General features: G+C 46.8%; 1 protein-coding gene across 6 annotated transcripts in view; it reads right to left on the bottom strand.

Annotated features, from left to right (window-relative positions):
• Positions 1-18337, bottom strand: part of ctu2 (cytosolic thiouridylase subunit 2 homolog (S. pombe)) — a 63225-nt gene that overhangs the window by 36879 nt on the left and 8009 nt on the right. For 2 of the 6 annotated variants that reach the window (XM_061690918.1, XM_061690921.1), the window contains 4 exons: positions 17506-17565; positions 8813-8873; positions 8630-8739; positions 890-1131 (listed from right to left, as the gene is read on the bottom strand). In XM_061690918.1, the coding sequence (XP_061546902.1) occupies positions 890-1131; positions 8630-8739; positions 8813-8873; positions 17506-17565 (473 nt within the window). Of the gene's footprint in view, positions 1-889; positions 1132-8629; positions 8740-8812; positions 8901-17505; positions 17566-18337 lie in introns of all 6 variants that reach the window. The other 4 variants (XM_061690920.1, XM_061690922.1, XM_061690923.1 and 1 more) reach the window with 4 other exon arrangements.

Here is an 18337-nt window from a genome sequence, read left to right as displayed (position 1 = left end):
ACCTGGTCTCCTGGACACACAATATATCAACCTTTCTCCTCATCATCATGTCAACCAACTCCCGAGATTTTCCTGTCATAGTCCCAACATTCAAAGTCCCCACATTCAGTTCTAGGCTCTGTGTTTTCCTCTTCTCTTTCTGCCGAAGAACCCGCTTTCCACCTCCTCTTCTTCTTTGACTTCGACCCACAGTAGCTGAATTTCCAACGGCGCCCCGCAGGTTGACGGCGCCGGTGGCGGACGTTGTTAACCCGGGCCACGACCGATCCGGTATGGAATTCTTTGGATGAACGCTCATATTTGTTTGGCAAGGTTTTAAGCCGGATGCCCTTCCTGACGCAACCCTCTGCATTTATCCGGGCTTGGGACCGGCCTACAGTTTGCACTGACTTGTGCCACCCATAGGGCTGCATTTTTGTATAATACAGCATATGACTGAATAATAAAAATCAAGTGGGACGCGTGGCATTCCCATGTGCGAATGACCAGAATGGTACAGCCTCTACTTCAATTTGAGCCAAGAAAAATGTCTTGATTTGAACAAGCGAATCAAATGAAAACTATTTCATTTAAATGTAATGGTTGTGCAACAAAATAATTATGCAATTAACAAACGTGTTTGAGATGAACCGAGGAGTTTGTGTTTTGGTCAAAATAGACTACCAAAATGGATACTAAAGAGGAGGATTCTAAAACTCCCTGAGAAAAGGGGCTCTGCATAAAGCGGTCAATGCCACATTTTTGTGAAACCTCTAAAATCAAAGCTGAAATTTTACAGTTCAAATTATGTTTTGATGTATTTAAATTCCACTGTAATTGTATATAAAAGGGAAATCAACAAACAAAATACTTAGACTCAACTGTAAATACACGATTCATATAAAAATACCTTAACATGCTCAGTATATCTTCTTTGGCTGTCAGTGTCTTAGAACAGTCGATGAGCTGTTGCAGTAACTGAGTTTGGGACTCCTGGGCATAAGGCAATGAAGTTTCATGCTTTTTCTCTGGTGTCAAACAGCTTCCGCTATTACTGCGAATGAAGTGATCCAAAGATGATTTGTAGGAACTTGCTTGTTGCTGTGACGAAGAAGGAGCCATCACTATAACTGAACTGGGGAGGTCAAGAACCTACAAGGTGAAAATATGACAATTATTAATCAGTTTGAGACAACAGCCCAGTATTACTGCATTACAGCACTTAAGACTGGCCACACACCGACTGACGCAACCGAAAGCGACCAAACTAGAACAAAACAAACACATTTTTAAAAAAGAATAAAATACAGTGGGCAACTCCCTGCCGGACATCAGGCAATTGACTCTCACGCCTATGAATGAACTTGCTGCAATGGAAAAACTGCGACTCCCGGTGTTCAGATTGATCGCCAAGGATAAAGCGGTTTGGCACGGTCGCGTTAGCGATAATAATACAAAGAGAGGAAATGGGCAAGAAATAAACAGCGTGTGGATATTCCAGAGGTTGTTGGTTCCATTCATTGACTGTAGCTGTGTTTTTCCGTGACACAGACTCTCCACGCTTCAGTCTCTCTTCCACAGGTGCAAAGGAAATTATAATTTTTGAGCATTACTGTAAAACAATGTATATAAGTGCTTTATATCGTGTATTGTTATTGCTGGGCTTAGCCGCCGAGCTCTGCGTTAACCATCCATGAACAGGATGTGAGACGCATCTTCAAACAACAGAAGATTAACAAAGCGGCAGGACCGGACCATGTGTCCCCATCCTGCCTCAAAGTCTGCGCGGACCAGCTCGCTCCAGTCTTCACTCAGATCTTCAACAGATCTTTGGAAATGTGCGTAGTTCCATCCTGTTTCAAACGCTCCACCATCATTCCAGTCCCCAAGAAACCTGGAATCTCTGGTCTGAATGACTACAGGCCTGTCGCTTTGACATCTGTGGTCATGAAGTCCTTTGAATGTCTTGTGCTGGACCACCTCAAGAGTGTCACAGGTCCCCTGCTGGACCTCCTGCAGTTTGCCTACCAAGCGAACAGGTCTGTGGATGATGCAGTCAACATGGGACTGCACTTCATCCTAGAACACCTCGACAGTGCAGGGACCTACGCGAGGATCCTGTTCGTGGACTTCAGCTCAGCGTTCAACACCATCATCCCTGAACTCCTTTCAACCAAGCTTCTCCAGCTCAGCGTCTCACCTGCCATCTGCCAGTGGATTTACAGCTTTCTGACGGGCAGGACACAGCAGGTCAGGTTGGGGGAGGCCACCTCATCCACACGCAGCATCAGCACTGGGGCGCCCCAAGGTTGTGTCTTCTCTCCGCTGCTCTTCTCTCTCTCTACACAAACGACTGCACCTCAGCGAACCCGACTGTCAAGCTCCTGAAGTTTGCAGATGACACCACTGTCATCGGCCTCATCAAAGACGGTGACGAGTCTGCACATCGACAGGAAGCGGAGCGGCTGGAGCTGTGGTGCGGCCGACACAACCTGGAGCTGAGCACGCTCAAGACTGTAGAGATGATCGTGGACTTCAGGAGGCATCCTTCGCCACAGCTGCCCCTTACGTTGTCCAGCTACCTTGTGTCAACCGTCGAGACCTTCAAGTTCCTGGGAATTACAATCTCTCAGGACCTGAAGTGGGCGACCAACATCAACTCCGTCCTAAAAAAGGCCCAGCAGAGGATGTACTTCCTGCGGCTTCTGAGAAAGCACGGCCTGCCACCGGAGCTGCTGAGACAGTTCTACACAGCGGTCATCACAGTCTGGTTTGGTGCTGCTACAAAAAAGGACAAACTCCGACTGCAACGGACAATCAAAACTGCTGAAAGGATTGTCGGTACCCTCCTACCCACCATTGAGGACTTGCACGCTGCCAGAACTAAGACAAGGGCGTGCAAAATCCTCTCGGACCGTCTGCACCCCAGTCACCAGCTCTTCCAGCTCCTTCCCTCAGGTAGGTGCTACCGATCAACGCAAACTAGAACTAGTAGACATTCCAACAGCTTCTTCCCTCTTGCGATCAACTTCTTAAACACCTAACCTATAATTCCATTACAACAAGCTGGAAATTTTTTGACTTGAGTTCGTTGTCACATTTCTGTGGTGCCAATTATGTATTACTCGTGCACTCACTGTAGTTGTCTCGCCATGCTGCACTATTTGCATATACTGGCCACTCATGCCAGAGTAGCATCTGCTCCATTTGCACACTGATTGAGGAGTATCTGTAACATTTGCACAACCAACATTGTCCCAGATGATCGTACTACTCGTCACTTTAAACCGCATACACTCCTTGAAGTCTCAGCGCCCCTTGCACAATGGTCATTGCACCGGACTATTGCAATATTAGTCATTCGAACTGCTCTAAGTGCTAGAGGACTCTGCATCTTTTTGCACAATTGTTTTTTGTCAATGTCTTTATGTCCCCAAAGTGTTATGTAAATTGACTGTCTGTTGTACTAGAGCGGCTCCAACTACCGGAGACAAATTCCTTGTGTGTTTTGGACATACTTGGCAAATAAAGATGATTCTGATTCTGATTTGTACACTGGAACAATTTTGTTGTAAAACCTCTTGCATTTGGTGACAGTCTCTCCATGCTTAGCTATTTCATCCACAAGTACATATAAAACCATATATATCGCTAATTATTATTGTAAAACAGAATATATCGTATTATAGTGTAGCGGACATGCTCCCTGCAACCAGAGGTGTCACAGAGACTCCCCCACAGCTTGATAAACTGCATTCTTCCAAGCGGTCCTGCTGTGAGACAGCCAGTAGAAGATGCCTACTGGACCCTAAATTAATTAGCAAGTCGCCTCAAAAGCTTGGTTTACAGTCATCAAAGAGTGCTTTCTTCGTTTGAACTGACAGCAGCCGAAAGGTGGTTTCCTCTCTCCGGGAGACCAAGCTGGGACAAGGCGACACCTGCTGGCGTTGAGAGGACCTGCAAAGCCGGACCGTGAACTCGCATTTGATGTTTAACCAAAGAAACATTTCTGTTTTGATATTTTACGAACTCTGCCTATTTATTCCAAATATATGCCCTGATGTCTGTGTTAGTGTGTCAACTTTACAAGCGCAGCTGGGAGATTTTGAAAACTGATTGATCTTGATTTTACTCCAAACAGCATGAAATGTGATTTGAAAGATAAGCAGTTGATTTGCCAAGACTAAAGTTTAAATACTATCTGCTTGACCTGTGAGTGAAGAGTACAACATTGGGGGTATTTTATATTAATATATGGTTTTTAAACCCATTTTATGAGTCAAAATTGTTGACTAGATTCAAGCTGATGGGTGTGGTCTTGTCTGGTCCTCGGCCTTCTTAGACACGCACCCTGGGTATTTAACTCTTGACTCCCGCCTTCTTGCCGCATTCTCTTTGTGTCTTGGCTGGCTAATCTCGCCAGCCACGGGCTGGCCTCGGCCACCCCTCCCACCTCCCCTCTCTTTGTTCGGGCACACAGCTCAGTAACCGCGGGCCTTGGGGATGGAGATCCGGCTGCCTAGCCTCCGGGGATCGCCGTTGCTAAGCCTCCAAAACAGTTGCTGCTGAGGTACCAGATACGCTCCCAGCCAAACGTGAGTTCTCTGAACTTGGTCGCAGATCCCAGAAAGCAGGCGGGGAGAGAGACGGTCAACGCAGGAATTTACCATCCTGCGTAACTTTTCCAAATTAATTACATTTTTATTTAACCCCATATACGCTACAACAGTTTATTGGTATGGCTTGGCAATCGTGGTGGCCAGCTGCCACTCACTTATAACCGGAAACGTATATTTAGGTTGTGAAAGTCAGCTCCCAAGAAGTAGTTGCTGAACCCTGCACACACTACGCAACAGTTAGGTGATTTCGGCCACAATGCTCAGTGTGCGGCGGAACTTATGCACACTTTCACTTTATCTTAGTGGAATTTTGTATCAGTATATAAGTAATTGTTTGTAGAAGAAATCACAGTTTCATTTGGATCACGTGTGATCCAATGCTGCTTGTGCATAACAATGATCCAGATTAAAATATGGACCAAACATTGTCTTTGCCAAATATTCACACACTGCATTTACAGTGACTTGCAAAAGGACTCTATTCAATCATAACGTTAGCGACCCTCGTGAGTCCAGTGTAAATTGGCTGTTCGCTAGCAAATCAGTACACATGAAGAGAAACAGAAGTGACGAAAGTAAACAGTGTTTTTTAATCTTGTGGCCCCGCCGCTTCATTTCTTCTTCCACAATCGAATGACCAAGGGGCAACAACGCCAATGCAGAATCCAGCTTCTTACCAGACATCCTGAGTTTGTGGTGGCGACAGTCAAAACAAACGCTATATGCTTTGTTTACGGTTTTGAAGGCCTCGGTCCCAGAGCTTCCAGTCACACTTATTTGGGGGGGAATGAGGAACATTGACTTCTGCCACTTTAAGGCATGGAGGGGTATTACTTCTCACGCATATGCAGAATTTATGTGCTAGTTGAGCATCGTGTGTAGTCGTTGCAGATATGTCCGGTGTGTCACTTTGAGGGCCCGACTGAGGATAGGTTTCACTGGTTTTTATTTAAAGGTATCAGAATAAAGGAGGGTGAATACTTGAACACTGTTCAGATTTCCATGATTTGTATTGAAATTAAATCCAATGAAATATACACTTTAGGTTGTGACATAAATTGTGGAAACGTTCAAGGATTCTGAATACTTTTGCAAGCCACTGTACATACTATGAATATAAAAGGTTTACACAAACCCGTTCAAATGCCAGGTTTTTGTGATTTACAAAAAAAGACGAAGAAAAATAATTGAAAAATGTTTAATTAATCTGACCAATAACCAAGGGTGCACATCATAATTTTTGTGGGATGGCTGCAATGGATTAATGGCCTTCACATTAATTTCAATGGGGAAAGTTGAATTGAGATATGAGCGATTTGAGTTACGAAAATTACGAAACATTTTGGGAGCGAAATTCCGAGGGGTTCTCAACTCGATGAGTCAAAATTACAGTGGCGTTTCAAATTGCGTCACTTGCCCAAAATAAACACGACTTAAATAGTACAAATGGGACCTTATTCAAGAGAAGAGCAGTGTGGGCAGTGCAATGTCATGTACTTAACATAATTTCTCGTGAATAATACGCATTTTTTTTCAATGCTCACGTGGGCAATGACAGTGAGACCTGAAGGGGCGTGATTGGGAGGAACGGCCCTTTGATCAGAAACCAAGTGGTTTTCTTTTATTGGACTTCTGTACTCATCACGGATTTTCCATAACGAAGCATGTTCAAAGCATAAGGGTGTCCACATGTGCACTTGGCACCAGGAGACCCTAGGTCACAGTTTGATGATTGGCTTTGTGTGTCATCGGACTTACGACCGCATGTCTTGGACACTCGGGTGAAGAGAGGGGCGGAGCTGTCAACTGATCACCACCTGGTGGCGAGTAGGCTCTGATGGTGGGGGAAGATGCCGGTCCGACCTGGCAGGCCCAAATGTATTGTGAGGGTCTGCTGGGAATGTCTGGCAGAATCCCTTGTCAGAAGGAGGTTCAACTCCCTCCTCCAGCAGAACTTCCCCCATGTCTCGGGGGAGGCGGGGGACATTGAGTCAGAGCGGACCATGTTCCGCACCTCCAATGCCGAGGCAGCCGACCGGACCTGTGGCCGTAAGGTAGTCTGTGCCTGCCGTGGTGGCAATCTGACCTGGGCACCAGGGGTGAGGGACGACGTCAAGCTGAAGGAGGAGTCCTGTCGGGCCTTTTTAGCCTGTGGGACTCCTGCGGCAGCTGATGGGTACCGGGTGGCCAAGCGGAATGCGGCTTTGGTGGTCACTGAGGCAAAAACACAGACATGTGAGGAGTTCGGTGCGGCCAAGGAGAAGGACCTTCGAAGAAATTCTGGTCCACCATCCGGCGTCTCAGGAGGGGGAAGCAGTTCACCATCAACAATGTGTATAGTGAGGATGGGGCACTGCTGACCTTGACTCTGGAAGTTGTGAGGCGGTGGGGAGAATACTTTGAAGACTTCAATTCCACCGAGACGCCTTCCCATGAGGAAGCAGACTCTGGGGTCTCTGAGGAGGGCTCTCCTATATCTGGGGTTGTGGTCACCGAGGTGGTTATAAAGCTCAGGGCGTGGGGGATTGCCCGCAGTGCATAAAGGATCTGGATGTTGTGGGGATGTCCTGGTTGACACGCCTCTGCAACATCGCATGGACATTGGGGACAGTGCCTCTGGATTGGCAGAGTGGGGTGGTGGTCTCCCTTACCGAAGGGTCTGTTCCAACTACAGGGGTTCACAATCCTCAGCCTCCCTGGTAAGGTCTATTCAGGGTGTTGGAGAGGAGGGTCCGTTGGGAAGTCGAATCTCAGATTCAGGAGGAGCAGTGTGGTTTTTGTCCTGGCCGTGGAAAAGTGAACAAGCTCTTCACCCTCGGCAGGGTCCTCGAGGGTGCATGGGAGTTCGCCCAACCAGTCTACATGTCTTTTGTGGACTTGGAGAAGGCGTTCAACCATGTCCCTCGGGGAGTCCTGTGGGGTGTGCTTCAGCAGTATGGGGTACCAAACCCCTGATATGGGCTGCCAAGGCTGTCCTTTGTCACAGATTCTGTTCATAACTTTTATGGACAGAATTTCTAGGCACACCAGAGACGTAGAGGGGGTCTGGTTTGGTAGCCTCGGTATTGAATCTTTGGTTTTTGCGGATGATGTGGCTCTGTTGGCTTCATCAAGCAGTCATCTCCAACTCTCACTGGAGCAGTTCGCAGCAGAGTGTGAAGCGGCTGTGATGAGAATCAGCACCTCCAAATCTGAGACCATGGTCCTCAGTCGGAAAAGGGTGGCGTGCCCTCTCCGGGTCGGGGATGAGATCCTGCCCAAAGTGGAGGAGTTCAAGTATCTTGGGGTCTTGTTCACGAATGAGGGAAGAATGGAACGGGAGATCGACAGGCGGATTGGTGCAGCATCTGCAGTGATGCGGACTTTGTATTGGTCCGTTGTGGTGAAGAAGAAGCTAAGCTGAAAGGCGAAGGTCGATCTACGTTCCTACCCTCACCTATGGTCACGACCTGTGGGTCAAAGAACAAGATCCTGGATACAAGTGGCCAAAATTACTTTCCTCCGCAGGGTGTCCGGGCTCTCCCTTAGTGATAGGGTGAGAGGTTTGGTCGGCCGGGAAGGCCTCAATGTCGGGCCGCTGCTCCTCCGCATTAAGAGGAGCCAGATGAGGTGGCTTGGGCATCTGATTAGGTTGCCTCCTTGACGCCTCCCTGGTGAGGTGTTTCAGTCACACCCCACCAGGAAGAGACCCCGGGCACGACCCAGGACACTCTGGAGAGACTACGTCTCTCGAGTGGACTGGGAATGCCTCGGGAACCCCTCGGAAGAGCTAGAGGAAGTGTCTGGGCTTCCCTGCTAAAGCTACTACCCCCGCAACCCAACGTCGGATAAGCAGAAGAAAAAGGATGGATGGTACACCTTGTGTATGTATTTTGTGTATTACAGTATGTGGTGTTGGGATGATACCAAGAGGCAGAAATAATTTTATTGTTCTGTAAACATGCTGTACTTAGATCAATCTGATATGAAAAGGAGCTTTCAGATTGATGCAGTGTAATGTGATGAGACAGACAACTCATATCACAGCTAACCTTTTCCAGAGGCACAATGTAGAAGGGGAATCCTGTGGCTTTAAACATATCTTCCATCATTGCCACCGTTTGCCGTCTCTCCTCCACAGACTGATCCAAAGCACCACCCTCTGCGAACAAACTCATTCAGTCACATTTCAGCAACCAAACATGACTCTGCTGTTTCATGTTTGATTGTTTTACCATCAATGTAGACAATTCCTGGCATGAATCTCAATTTCTTGTGCGCATTCTGACTCAAACCCTGGAAGTGGGGATGGAAAGATACAAGCTACAAAGTTAGAAGTATTATTATTATTCATTTGCAGATTTGAACTCTTAGGAGTTACATTTTCTGCTGGACCATTACCGGTAATAAATTATATATATGTTTAGAAAGTTTAAAGAAAGCTGTTTTGATGTTGCATTGCAAATGAAAAAGACATGCACAGCCTTCACAATGAACCTCAACCATCTTGTAATGGAGATAAATCAAAACTCCGCTCTGACCAAAAAAATAAAAAATGTAAATGGTTTGAAGACAGTCAGTTGATTTGTCAAATCTGAACTTGATACCTTGGTGATGCATATTAGGTCATACAGCGTATCTTGAAATTGGGAAGATTTCTGATCTGATGTAGAACTGTAATCTCTTCAAATTAAAAAGGTCCCATCACATTGGAAAGACTACAATAATGGTGCTGGCATACAACCACATTTGGTTGTAACCACATTTGTATGCCAGCAGCCCCCTTCCAATTAGAATAGCGCTTTCAAACCTTTATTGAGCCAAGGCACATATCTTCCATTAAAAAAAAAAAATCTCACGGGACACCACTAAACAAAAATGTACCGTAATTTCTCGTGTATAATGTGCACCCATGTATAATACTCACCCCCAAAGTTGGCCTAAAAAGTCTGAAAAACCCTTCAACCTATGTATAATGCATTTTTACAATGCATGATTTTGCTTCTACCCAATGCAGCCCTATGGGGGGCTCAAGTCAGTGCAAACTGTAGGCCGGTCCCAGGCGCGGATAAATGCAGAGGGTTGCGTCAGGAAGGACATCTGGCTTAAAACTTTGCAAAACAAATATGAGCGTTCATCCAAAGAATTCCATACCGGATCGGTCGTGGCCCGGGTTAACAACGTCCGCCACCGGTGCCGTCAACCTGCAGGGCGCCGTTGGAAATTCAGCTACTGTGGGTCGAAGTCAGAGAAGAAACAGCGGTGGAAAGCGGGTTCTTTTGCAGAAAGAGAAGAGGAAAGCACAGAGCCTAGAACTGAATGTGGGCACTTTGAATGTTGGGACTATGACAGGAAAATCTCGGGAGTTGGTTGACATGATGATTAGGAGAAAGGTTGATATATTGTGTGTCCGGGAGACCAGGTGGAAAGGCAGTAAGCCTAGAGGTTTAGGGGCAGGGTTTAAATTGTTTTACCACGGTGTAGATGGGAAGAGAAATGGAGTCGGGTTATATTAAAAGAAGAGTTGGCAAATAATGTCTTGGAGTTGAAAAGAGTATCAGATCGAGTGATGAGGCTGAAACTTGAAATTGAGGGTGTTGTGTGTAATGTGATTAGTGGCTATGCCCCACAGGTAGGAAGTGACCAAGAGGTGAAAAATAAATTGTGGAAAGAAGCTAGACGAAGTAGTTCTGAGCATCCCAGACAGAGAGAGAGTCGTAATTGGTGCAGTTTGTAATGGACATGTTGGTGAAGGTAATAGGGGTGATGAAGAAGTGATGGGTAAGTACGGCATCCAGGAAAGGAACTTGTAGGGACAGATGATGGTAGACTTCGCAACAAGAATGCAAATGGCTGTAGTGGACACTTTTTTCCAGAAGAGGCACGAACATAGGGTGACCTACAAGAGCGGAGGTAGAAGCACACAGGTGGATTACATTTTGTGCAGACGATGTAATCTGAAGGAGGTTACTAACTGGAAGGTAGTGGTAGGGGAGAGTGTGGCGAGACAGCATAGGATGGTGGTGTGTAAGATGACTCTGGTGGTGGGGAGGAAAATTAGGAAGACAAAGGAAGAGAATAGAACCATGTGGTGGAAGCTGAGACAGGACGAGTGTTGTGCAGCTTTTCAGGAAGAGGTGAGACAGGCTCTCGGTGGACGGGAGGAGCTTCCAGAAGACTGGACCACTGCAGCCAAGATGATCAGAGAGGCAGGCAGGAGAGTACTTGGTGTATCTTCAGGCAGGAAAGGAGAGAAGGAGACTTGGTGGTGGAACCACACAGTACAGGAAATCATACAAGGAAAAAGGTTAGCTAAGAAGAAGTGGGACACTGAGAGGACCGAGGAGAAGCGAAAGGAATACATTGAGATGCGACACAGGGCAAAGGTAGAGGTGGCAAAGGCCAAACAAGAGGCATATGATGACATGTATGGCAGGTTGGACACTCAAGAAGAAGAAAAGGATCTATACAGGCTGGCCAGACAGAGGGATAGAGATGGGAAGGACGTGCAGCAGGTTAGGGTGATTAAGGATAGAGATGGAAATGTGTTGACTGGTGCCAGCAGTGTGCTTGCTAGATGGAAAGAATACTTCGAAGAGTTGATGAATGAGGAAAATGAGAAAGAAGGGAGAGTAGAAGAGGCAAGTGTGGTGGAGCAGGAAGTGGCAATGATTAATAAGGGGGAAGTTAGAAAGGCATTAAAGAGGATGAAAAATGGAAAGGCAGTTGGTCCTGATGACATTCCTATGGAGGTATGGAAGCATCTTGGAGAGGTGGCCGTGGAGTTTTTGACCAGCTTGTTCAATAGAATTCTAGTGCGTGAAAAGATGCCTGAGGAATGGCGGAAAAGTGTACTGGTGCCCATTTTCAAGAACAAAGGTGATGTGCAGAGCTGTGTGAACTATAGAGGAATAAAGTTGATGAGCCACACAATGAAGTTATGGGAAAGAATATTGGAGGCTAGACTCAGGAGAGAAGTGAGTATTTGCGAGCAACAGTCGGTTTTCATGCCAAGAAAAAGTACCACAGATGCATTATTTGCCTTGAGGATGTTGATGGAAAAGTACAGAGAAGGTCAGAAGGAGCTACATTGTGTCTTTGTAGGTCTAGAGAAAGCCTATGACCGAGTACCCAGAGAGGAACTGTGATACTGCATGCGGAAGTCTGGCGTGGCAGAGAAGTATGTTAGAATAATACAGGACATGTACGAGGGCAGCAGAAGAGCAGTGAGGTGTGCTGTAGGTGTGAAAGACGAATTTAAGGTGGAGGTGGGACTGCATCCGGGATCAGCCCTGAGCCCCTTCCTTTTTGCAGTGGTGATTGACAAGCTGACAGATGAGGTTAGACTGGAATCCCCGTGGACCATGATGTTTGCAGATGACATTGTGATCTGCAGTGAAAGCAGGGAGCAGCTGGAGGAACAGTTAGAAAGATGGATGCATGCACTGGAAAGAAGAGGAATGAAGATTAGCCAAAGTAAGACAGAATATATGTGCATGAATGAGAGGGGTGGTGGGGAAAGAGTGAGGCTACAGGGAGTAGAGATAGCACGGGTGGAGGACTTCAAATATTTGGGGTCAACAGTCCAGAGGAATGGTGAGTGGGGTCAGGAAGTGAAGAAACGGGTCCAAGCAGGTTGGAACGGGTGGAGGAAGATGTCAGGTGTGTTATGTGACAGAAGAGTCTCTGTTAGGATAAAGGGCAAAGTCAGAGGGACAGCCAAGGTTCGATGTTTTGGAGACAAAGTTAGAGAGAGCAGACTTGGATGGTTTGGTCACGTCCAGAGGAGAAATGGTGAGTATATTGGTAGAAGGATGCTGAAGATGGAGCTGCCAGGCAAGAGAACTAGAGGACGACCAAAGAGAAGGTTGATGGATGTCGCGAGGGAAGACATGATGGCAGTTGGTGTTTGAGAGGAGGATGCAGGAGATAGGCTTACATGGAAAAGGATGACGCGCTGTGGCGACCCCTAGCGGGACAAGCCGAATGGAAAAGAAGATTTTGCTTCTACCCATATGATCAAAACGAAGTATTATCTGTATTTTGTTAATTTTTTTCAAATATTTTTTCGGAAGTTAAGCACTTTATTTGAACACGTAATAGTTTATTTTTATTTACTTGCTCTTATTTTGAAATTCACAGCCCTACTTTTATTTAGTAAATGAGAAAATGAGAAAACACAGTTGTGCTCATATGTTTGATTACCCAGTATAATTTGTAAGATGGGTACAATTATTTAAAGAAAACATGAAGGGCGAGGAGAAACACATTTAGTTTTATTTGAATGGGATTCGAATTAAACTGTCAACCATTTCAGAAAAGCATTATCGTCAAACAAAACATAACCATAAAGAAATTAATGATGGTTGTTGTTCAGTCGTATTTAAAAAAGACATTTCACAAATTCTGTCAGGGTATGTAAACTTATGAGCACAACTGTTCATATTATGCAGTCATAACGTAGCCCTGTCATATTGGGATAGAAGTGTAGGGTACACTTTTTTCATAGCCTCTAGGTGGCGCTGGCATATTAGAATGAAAGTGTACACTTTTCTCATAACCTCTCGGCAGCGGTGGCATATTGAAACGAACGTGTACCGCTTCATAACCTCTAGATGGTGGCATACATTTATAAAATGGGAACGCCTTTTTCATTTCCCCCTATACTTATGTATAATGCGCACCATTGATTTTTGAAATTTTTGGGGGGCGGGGGGGTAATGCTCATTATACACGAGAAATTATGGTACTCTCCTGAAATAAAATGTATGTTTTCTCACAAATTTATTTATAGTGAAATCTGGGTTTGTTTAGTTGAACACAAAGCTATTATTGGGATGTACGAATGGCAACAGGTGAATATGCAGGTAAATTGCACCTTACGTCATGTAGTGGAAGAGCATTTAACGTATTTTCACGACCATAAGGCGCACTTAAAAGTCTTACATTTTCTCCAAAATGGACGGGGCGCCTTATAATGCGGTGCGCCTTGTGTGTGCACCGAGTTCCAAAATCTGTAAATGTTGTTGTGTGACTTTGATTCGCGCTCCGCTTGACTGATTGGGACCATTTCCTGCCGACACACTGCTTAAGTAGAGGAAAGGCGGACGTGACTGAGGACAGCATGCAGACATTAAAGGGGGAAGGGTGCGCTTGAAAGAGGACACTAAAGGCACGCCCCCAGCCGGTATATAGTGTGCATTGTGCAACACAACATCTGTTTGGCTAAGGCCACCCGAAAATGGCACCTACGAAGAGACACGCTTACGAAGCACAGTTTAAACTGCAAGCTATCAGTTACGCGGAGGAACATGGGAATCGAGCAGCCGCGACAGAATTCAAGATCAACGAATCCATGGTTCACAAGTGGAGGAAGCAGGAAAAAGAGCTTCGCCAAGTCAAGAAGACGAAGCAGAGTTTCCGCAGAAACAAGGCGAGGTGGCCGGAGTTGGAAGACCATCCATCCATTTTCTACCGCTTATCCAAGGTCGGGTCGCGGGGGCAGTAGCTTTAGCAGGGACAACCAGACTTCCCTCTCCCCAGCCACTTCATCCATCTCTTCCGGGAGGATCCCGAGGCGTTCCCAGGCCAGCCGAAGGATGTAGTCTCTCCAGCGTGTCCTGGGTCGTCCCCGGGGTCTCCTCCCAGTGGGACATGCACGGAACACCTCACCAGGGAGGCATCTGAATCAAATGCCCCAGCCACCACCTCTGGCTCCTCTCGATGTGGAGGAGCAGCGACTCTAGTCTGAGATCCTCCCGGATGACCGAGCTTCTCACCCTATCTCTAAGGGAGAGCCCGGACACCCTGTGGAGGAAAATCATTTCGGCCACTTGTATCCGGGATCTTGTTCTTTCGGTCCCGACCATAGGTGAGGGTAGGAACGTAGATCGACCGGTAAATCAAGAGTCTCCCCTTTCGGCTTAGCTCCTTCTTTACCACAACGGATCGATACAAAGTCCGCATCACTGCAGACGCCGCACCGATCCACCTGTCGATCTCCCGTTCCATTCTTCCCTCACTCGTGAACAAGACCCCAAGATACTTGAACTCCTCCATTTGGGGCAGGATCTCATCCCCGACCAGCTTGGGCTCTGGTACCAGTCCTCTCGATAGGGGTTGGACTCTCTTCCACTCTGGAGTTGCCCACGGTGAGAGGCGCCGAGCAGGTGTGGGTATACTTATTGCTCCCCGGCTCGGCGCCTGTACGTTGGGGTTTACCCCGGTGGACTAGAGGCAAGCCTCCCCCCGCCTTCGGGTGGGGGGGATGGGTCCTGACTGTTGTTTGTGCCTATGCACCAAACAGCAGTTCAGAGTACCCACCCTTTTTGGAGTCCTTGGAGGAGGTGCTGGAGAGCGCTCCCGCTGGGTGGGGACTCCATCGTTCTGCTGGGGGACTTCAATGCTCACGTGGGCAATGACAGTGAGACCTGGAAAGGCGTGATTGGGAGAACGGCCCCCCTGATCAGAACCCGAGCGGTGTTCTGTTATTGTTATTCTGTACTCATCACAGATTGTCCATAACGAACACCATGTTCAAGCATAAGGGTGTCCACACGTACACTTGGCACCAGGACACCCTAGGTCGCAGTTCGATGATCGACTTTGTGGTCGTGTCATCGGACTTGCAGCCGCATGTCTTGGACACTCGGGTGAAGAGAGGGGCGGAGTTGTCAACTGATCACCACCTGGTGGTGAGTTGGCGCCGATGGTGGGGGAAGATGCCGGTCCGACGTGGCAGGCCCAAACGTATTGTGAGGGTCTGCTGGGAACGTCTGGCGGAATCCCCTGTCAGAAGGAGTTTCAACTCCCACCTCCGACAGAACTTTGCTCATGTTCCGGGGGAGGCGGGGGACATCGAGTCCGAGTGGACCATGTTCCGCTCCTCCATTGCTGAGGCGGCCGAGCGGAGCTATGACCGTAAGGTGGTCAGTGCCTGTCGTGGTGCCAATCCCCGAACCCGTTGGTGGACACCAAAGGTGAGGGATGCCGTCTAGCTGAAGGAGGAGTCCTATTGGGCTTTTTTGGCCTGTGGGACTCCTGAGGCAGCTGATGGGTGGAATGCAGCTTTGGTGGTCGCTGAAGCAAAAACTCGGGCATGGGAGGAGTTCGGTGAGGCCATGGAGAAAGTCATACAGATGGCAAGGCCCCGGGGCTGAATGAGATTCGCCCGGAGTTCCTCAAGGCTCTGGATGTTGTAGGGCTGTCCTGGTTGACACGCCTCTGCAACATCGCGTAGACATCGGTGTCTCTGGATTGGCAGACTGGGGTGGTGATCCTCCTTTTTAATAAAAGGGGACCGGAGGGTGTGTTCCAACTACAAGGAGATCACACTCCTCAGCCTCCCTGGTAAGGTCTATTCAGGGGTGCTGGAGAGGAGGGTCTGTCGGGAAGTTTCATAAGTTGGAAGACCAACTCGACCAATAGATTAATGATCAAAGAACAGCCGGGAGAAGCGTCTCTACAGTCACCAATTCGACTGAGGGCAATAACTCAGAGCATGCCATCATTCCGGGAGGCTTGACAAAGGAACTCCAACCGCTGGACATCGGTGTAAACTGGGTGTTCAAAGTGAAGTTGCGAGCGGCGTGGGAGCGATGGATGACAGATGGCGAACACAGCTTTACTAAGACTAGGAGGCAGTGCCGGGTTATGCCACGATTTGTGAATGGATTGTGGATGCTTGGGCAAACGTGTCTGCTTGCACTGTTGGTCGGGCTTTCGTAAAAGCTGGCATCATTTCTGAGGAGCCGTACGGCAACGAGACTGACTCTGACAATGACGAGAGGGAACCCGGCGTGTTTGATGGAGAACTTGCCCAGATGTTCATTTCGGATACAGAAGATGAGGACTTTGATGAATTTGTGGATGAGGATTGATAAAAAAATAACGTGAGTACATTGTTAAATACTTCAATAAAGTACAACCGAACTCAGTTTTGCTCCCGCTGCCTTTTTAAAAACATTGTTTTAGCGTGCATGCATGCTACCGTATGTTTTAAGCTGACGTATGTTTTACCATGCCTGCGCCCAAAAATAACGGTGCACCGTATGTATATGCTAAATACAGTAATAGCACCCGTAACTGAGACTGCGTCTTTTAATATGGTGTGCCGTATGGTCACGAAAATACAGTAATTGTATTGCCTGTCACAAAGCATCGCTGGCGTAGATAGATTAAGACAGGGCCGTAGCCACTGTGGGGAGTGTATCTGACATCACAAAAACTGCACGCCATGACTATATGTCCACTGACAAACAATGAGTCTTCACCCAAACCAAAAATCTGGTGCTGTACCAGGATTGCACTCTAAGAGGGACCATTGTGACAGAGGGCAACCAGATGGGCAGAAAATACAGAGTTTTAGAAGAAGGAATAGAAGCCAGGTAAATTGTTGGCTTATCTAATAATTATCCTTGTCATTTCTATTGGTGAAATACTTGAGGGATATGTTATATTACCACTGAACTCAACCAGTTGCTGCTCCGCTTACGAAGTCTGGCATTCTGGTAACAGCGCAAGCTTAAGGTCAATTCCTTTTTGGCCATCGTCTTCCTGTCACAATCACCGAATCTCTGGTTTAGAAGGCTTCTGTATTGGCCACAGTCCACAAACAAAGATTTTTGGTCATAGTCACTAACATTTTTTAACATTTACGATTGTCAGCCACAACAGTTTTCCAGACAGATTGGGGAAGGAGAAAGAAAAATAAACAAATAAAATAAAATAAATCACTTTTAACATACTCCACAGCACAGGATGATTGATCAAGATAGTCTTTAGAGACATCCAATAACTGGCCCTTTGCTGACTTAATTTCAGAAGGGGGAATCAGGTTAAAAAATAGTCCCGATTATCTTTGTGTCTATTGGACTGTAATTTCCCGTTGGAATCCAATAATTCATGGTGAGAAAAATGGCAGATAGACCTCTTGGACTTGTCTGAGCATTGAAGAAGAAGAAGAACCTCCAGAAACAGCCAGCAGCACCTAAATGTAGAAAAACAGAGATCATAAGAGTTGTAGTGAACTCCCTACACTTGGGAGTTCACTTGGAGCCTGCCTTTCAAGGATGCCAATTAGTGGGCGCTGAAGTGAGCTGAGTGTTAAATAGACTGTACACACTGTTGGCGGATGTGTTGCATGTGATCTACTAAAATTGTGGCACAATTGGCAACAGGTGTAAAAGTGGTGGAGAGCGCCCAATTTCAATGAGGGTTTTGCGGTTTTGGTAGCGCCGATGGTTTGAAAAAGTTCAGAGAGCTCCACAAGCGCAAAATGAAGTTAGAAGTGATGGATTTGGAAGTGTTAGGGGAAGAGGCAAACTAACCCTGCCTATTTTGACACATTCTTTGTCCCTTTTTGAAACTCACACAACTTGCATATTCAAAGAATGGGCATGCTTATGTTTGCAGTATCTAAAATGCCTGTCTGAGAGGTGAACAAATTGCACACGATACATCTGCACATTATCTCTCTCTCCAATAGTTTGGGAAGCCACCAACGTTTAGTTTTATGTAACCCGTTCTGCCTGCGTGGTAACAATGTATCTGCCTATCCTCTGTAAAGTCGCGTTTTGAGTGGAGTTAATACTTCACACCCCCAAATATGCTCTACAAGAGGCCAGCACCAAGGAGTTTTGTCATAGATGATATGGCTTGACTCCTTCTTGTGACTTGCTCCAAGTCAGCCCTTAAAGCTTAGGATCATTCAGTAGCTCCAAAAATCATACTGCTGAATAGACGAAAAGTCTTGATAAGTT

This window comes from Phycodurus eques, chromosome 11 (assembly GCF_024500275.1).
Source record: "Phycodurus eques isolate BA_2022a chromosome 11, UOR_Pequ_1.1, whole genome shotgun sequence".
Lineage (NCBI taxonomy): Eukaryota > Metazoa > Chordata > Actinopteri > Syngnathiformes > Syngnathidae > Phycodurus > Phycodurus eques.
Note: the sequence above shows the minus strand (reverse complement) of the source record. Positions and strands in the feature narration are given on the sequence as shown.